Source organism: Triticum urartu, chromosome 7A, assembly GCF_056163025.1.
Source record: "Triticum urartu cultivar PI428250 chromosome 7A, HENAU_Tu73, whole genome shotgun sequence".
Lineage (NCBI taxonomy): Eukaryota > Viridiplantae > Streptophyta > Magnoliopsida > Poales > Poaceae > Triticum > Triticum urartu.
In genome coordinates this window covers 720720133-720724100 of record NC_141879.1, presented here as the reverse complement: position 1 = coordinate 720724100, position 3968 = coordinate 720720133, and the positions used below count along the sequence as shown (strand labels likewise).

The window sequence follows — 3968 nt, the reverse complement described above, 5'->3', positions numbered from 1 at the left end:
AGTGTTTTCGGTTCTGTAGAGTGTAGTACTAAATTCCTGACATTATTGAACCTTTAATCATGTCATAGTACGTACTAAATTCATACATTATACATATCCACCATTTTGCATGTATTGACGAACTTGCCTAGTTATTGCTTTGTCATCTAATATGACCTGCAAAAGGAAGTGGAGCTGCTTTCTTATGAAATGGAACATGACGACGAGCCTTTTGATCTAGAAAAATAGTAGTGGGCGTAGCTAGGAAACCGCAGCGAATATTACAAAGACGGGACATTGACCTACAGATTGCGGCTATATAAGTGATGGCCGCCATGCTTCATTGATCAAAGCAGGAAGCAAAGGTTCAAGGACACACACACACACACATCACAAATACACACAATGGTAGAGTTGTAGATATTCGTACTCGTTCTTCCGTAGTGCACTATCACATAGTTGTACTGACAACTCTCTTGTTGCAGGAAGAGGCATCGAATGGCCGAACTTCGAAGGGCAAGAAAGCAGTGGAGCAAGAACCGAAAAACAAGGTTAACAAATCGAATGATATTGAAGGCACCCAGTATCTCACCGGGGAATGGACCAAGAAGAAAACCACAAAGGCAAAGGCATCGAATGCCCAAAGCTCGAAGGGCGAGGAAGTGGAGGAGGACAACGGAGATCTAAAGAGGACTATCCAAGACCTGGAGGACAAGATTAGGGCACAGAATGTTAAAATTAAAGACAACCAGACTCGCATCGGGAAAGTGACCATGGAGAAAGATAATGTGGAAGAGGATATCACAGAGCAGAAGAATAAGGAAACAGAGACGGGAAGAAAGATTGATAGGCTGGACTTGAGGAAAGGAAAGCTGGTGGAGAAGATAGGGAATCTCGACTTGCAGAAAGAAGAAGTGGTGAAGGAGAAAACAAAGCTGGGAAAGGGTATCACAGAGCTGAAGAGGAAGGAAAAATATACGGGAACACAGATTGCAGATCTGAAAAAGAAGGAAAATACGCTGGTGGAGGAGAAAGGAGCGTTGGCAAAGGAGCTAGATGAGAAGAAAACTATGAGGATTGATAATCTGGAGAAGAGGAACGAAGAGCTGGCGAAGGACAATGGGGAACTAAAGAAGGACAATGAGAAGCTGGTGCGTAAAGAAAGAAAGACCAGAGAGGAGAAGAGGGAACTGAAAAACAGCTACGACACGCTGCAGGACAAGTACGATGGGAGATGCTGCAGCTCTTGCTCAATTTGTTGACAGTCTCGGTACGGCCTGTTACTACATGATTTCCACATATGTAGTGATGTTGCTGTGTACGCAACATGGGTACTTGCCCCTTCTAATTTTCGTCAATGCATTCTGAGTATTGTAAGCTCATTCAAAAATGGTAGCGGTTCAATTTCTGTGTAGTATACATAACTGAACCCCGAATCAGCTATACTGCACTTACAATCTGAAGCCTTTAGTTGCATCGTGCTTGTGGCTTGCCGGATTCGGCTCTTTTGCCGAGCAGTGCCCATCCAAAGCCACCGGACACCTACACGGTCGTTTTAACCAGCAGGCAGCAGTACTACTACTTCCCACGCTGCTACTTTGGGGCCTTGACCGTCTCGGGTAGCATGCTAGCTAGATGACCCCGCAGCACCGGCATGCTGGTGCGGGGAGACATCCACAGGGTCCAACTCCTGCAGGTTGACGGAGGCCGCCGTATTGAAGGTACTCGACCGACAGTGCGTGTGGGCGGCGAGGAAGACCAGGCAGGAGGTGATTTTAGAGGGACAAAGCGAAACACCTTTTTTCCAAATAATATAGGGAGAGGGGGTGTACTTGACATTATTATCGTAAAGTTCCTTTGTAGCTCAGGCTAGATGGAACCTCTTATCCTAAACCCTCCAGCCTTTCTTTGAGATCCGTACTCTCCAACTAAATTACAACAAAAAGATTTCTCTTTTTTGTTTCTCTAAAATGAAACAACATATGAACTTCAAACTTTGCAGATCGAACAAACATTAGAACATCAATGTGTGAAAAAACATTCATATTTTTTGGTCTGATATAAATATACAAAATGAGATTTTGTTTGACTAAAAATATTATTTTAAGTATTTAAAATGCATGAAAAAATCTGAAAGTTTTTTTTTCCAGATTGTAGTTAGAATGTATTGTCATTCTGCAAAATTTGAAGTTTATATGCTGTGTCGTTTGAGAGAAACAAATAAGACAAATGAGTCTGCACGGATCACGATGCATAAATGGATGGCAAAGATAAGGGGTACCATGTAGCCTGAGCTATAGAAAATCACACCCGAATAACTGGAAAACAATGTAAATCTTAACTATAATAAAGTTGGAAATATTTGGGGGAATAACTTTAGACTAAGTGATCACCTTTTTGGGAATGACTTTAGTCTAGCAGTCATCATCTTGAGTTGGTGATCAAAGCGTTGAATGATCATATCGGTGGACGGGCGTTAAGCTTACCGTAGTTGCACTAATTAATTGCTAGTTAAGCTTTGTGGTTGTAGTACTGTTGTATCTCTGTAGAAGACTTGGTAGAAGTGTGTACCAAGTGGTTGTGGATGATTGTTGGTTTTGGAGCAGTTTCATGCTTGAGTAACTCGGAGTGTTACTCGGGTGCATTCAAACATACTCATGACTTTTATTGTGGCCGGGTATGAAAGAGAAAAAAAATGGTATGAAGGAATTAAGGAGACATAGTCGGCATGTCACTAGGCGAGAGGGTAGCCCAGTCAGATCCGGGTGAAATGGAGCTGCGCTAGGATCATGCCACTACCATTGTAGAAGTTTCCGCTGTAGTCATCTCTGAAGTAATCACCACGACTACTCGGACCATTCTGACCTTAACACAATGTTGAGTCTTGAAACTCTACAAGTCCACGATGTGAAGTGTATAGATCAATAAAGCATTACTTTGCCGAATGGCTCTTACACTATTACCCATGGATTTTGAAAGCATGCGCCGGATTGCTTTCCGGGGCTGGTGTACGCCACCTTCCGTCTGGATACAGTGGTGATACATTGTATCCAAAAGGGGGTACCACATCTACTATGACCAGAAAGCCATCATGTGAGAAGGGAGCATCGTTGTATGTCAAGTACGCTGAATCATCAACCAATTGAGCAAGCTATTGTTAAATTAACTACTGCTCAATTTGTACATGTTCCAAGGCACTGATGAGCACAGCTTGTGTTAGAACTTAGAAGCCTCAATGGCCTACATCACCAGCAACCCCATCATGTCATGCCTAACGGTTACACACTAACCTTTTTTCCCAGCTATTCAATCTTCTCTCTGAATGAGAAAAGGACAACATGGTAAAAAAAACAGAAAAAGACAGCCATGGTGAAGGTATTATGTGCATCCATGCATGTAACATACATACATTTCTACGTTGTGTTTTTTTTGGTACTACATTGATAGTTGATGAATAGATTGTAAGCTTCCTTGCAAAAAAAAATCCCTTTGTGCCAACAACAAGATGGAAGTATTTTGACAAAGGGACCCTAGGTGTGCACTAGTACGTTCTTCATGTTCCATGCTTACATGGGAGAATGGGCTGCTTAAAAGGATACAACAAGTACCATTTTAATTTGAAGTGGCACACTCTGTTTTTTCTTGTTGAAAACCTTTTAATATAGAATCTTGACATTTACATGTGTCTTACTTCTTCAATGGCTACACTATGGACGAACCTTTTGATGTAAAATTCGAGGTGCGTTTCACTAGTAGAAAACAGGGCTATGGTCACGAGGCAGTTTTCACATTAGTCCCGGTTCAATCACGAACCGGGACTAATGTGAGCATTTATCCCGGTTCGTACGGCTAAGGCATTAGTCCCAGTTCACCTGGGCCCTTTAGTCCCGGTTCGTGGCACGAACCGGGACTAAAGGTCTCAACCCCATTAGTCAGTCCCGGTTGGTGCCACGAACCGGGACTAATGGGGTTGAGACCTTTAGTCCCGG

The 3968-nt window shown here is 42.7% G+C and overlaps 1 protein-coding gene across 1 annotated transcript; it reads left to right on the top strand.

Moving 5' to 3' along the window:
• Positions 1-318: 318 nt before the first annotated feature.
• Positions 319-1404, top strand: LOC125524582 (uncharacterized). The gene is made up of 2 exons (XM_048689614.2): positions 319-387; positions 465-1404. Exons 1-2 carry the CDS (start codon positions 385-387, stop codon positions 1239-1241), a joined length of 780 nt encoding a protein of 259 aa, XP_048545571.1. The 5' UTR covers positions 319-384; the 3' UTR covers positions 1242-1404.
• Positions 1405-3968: the final 2564 nt, after the last annotated feature.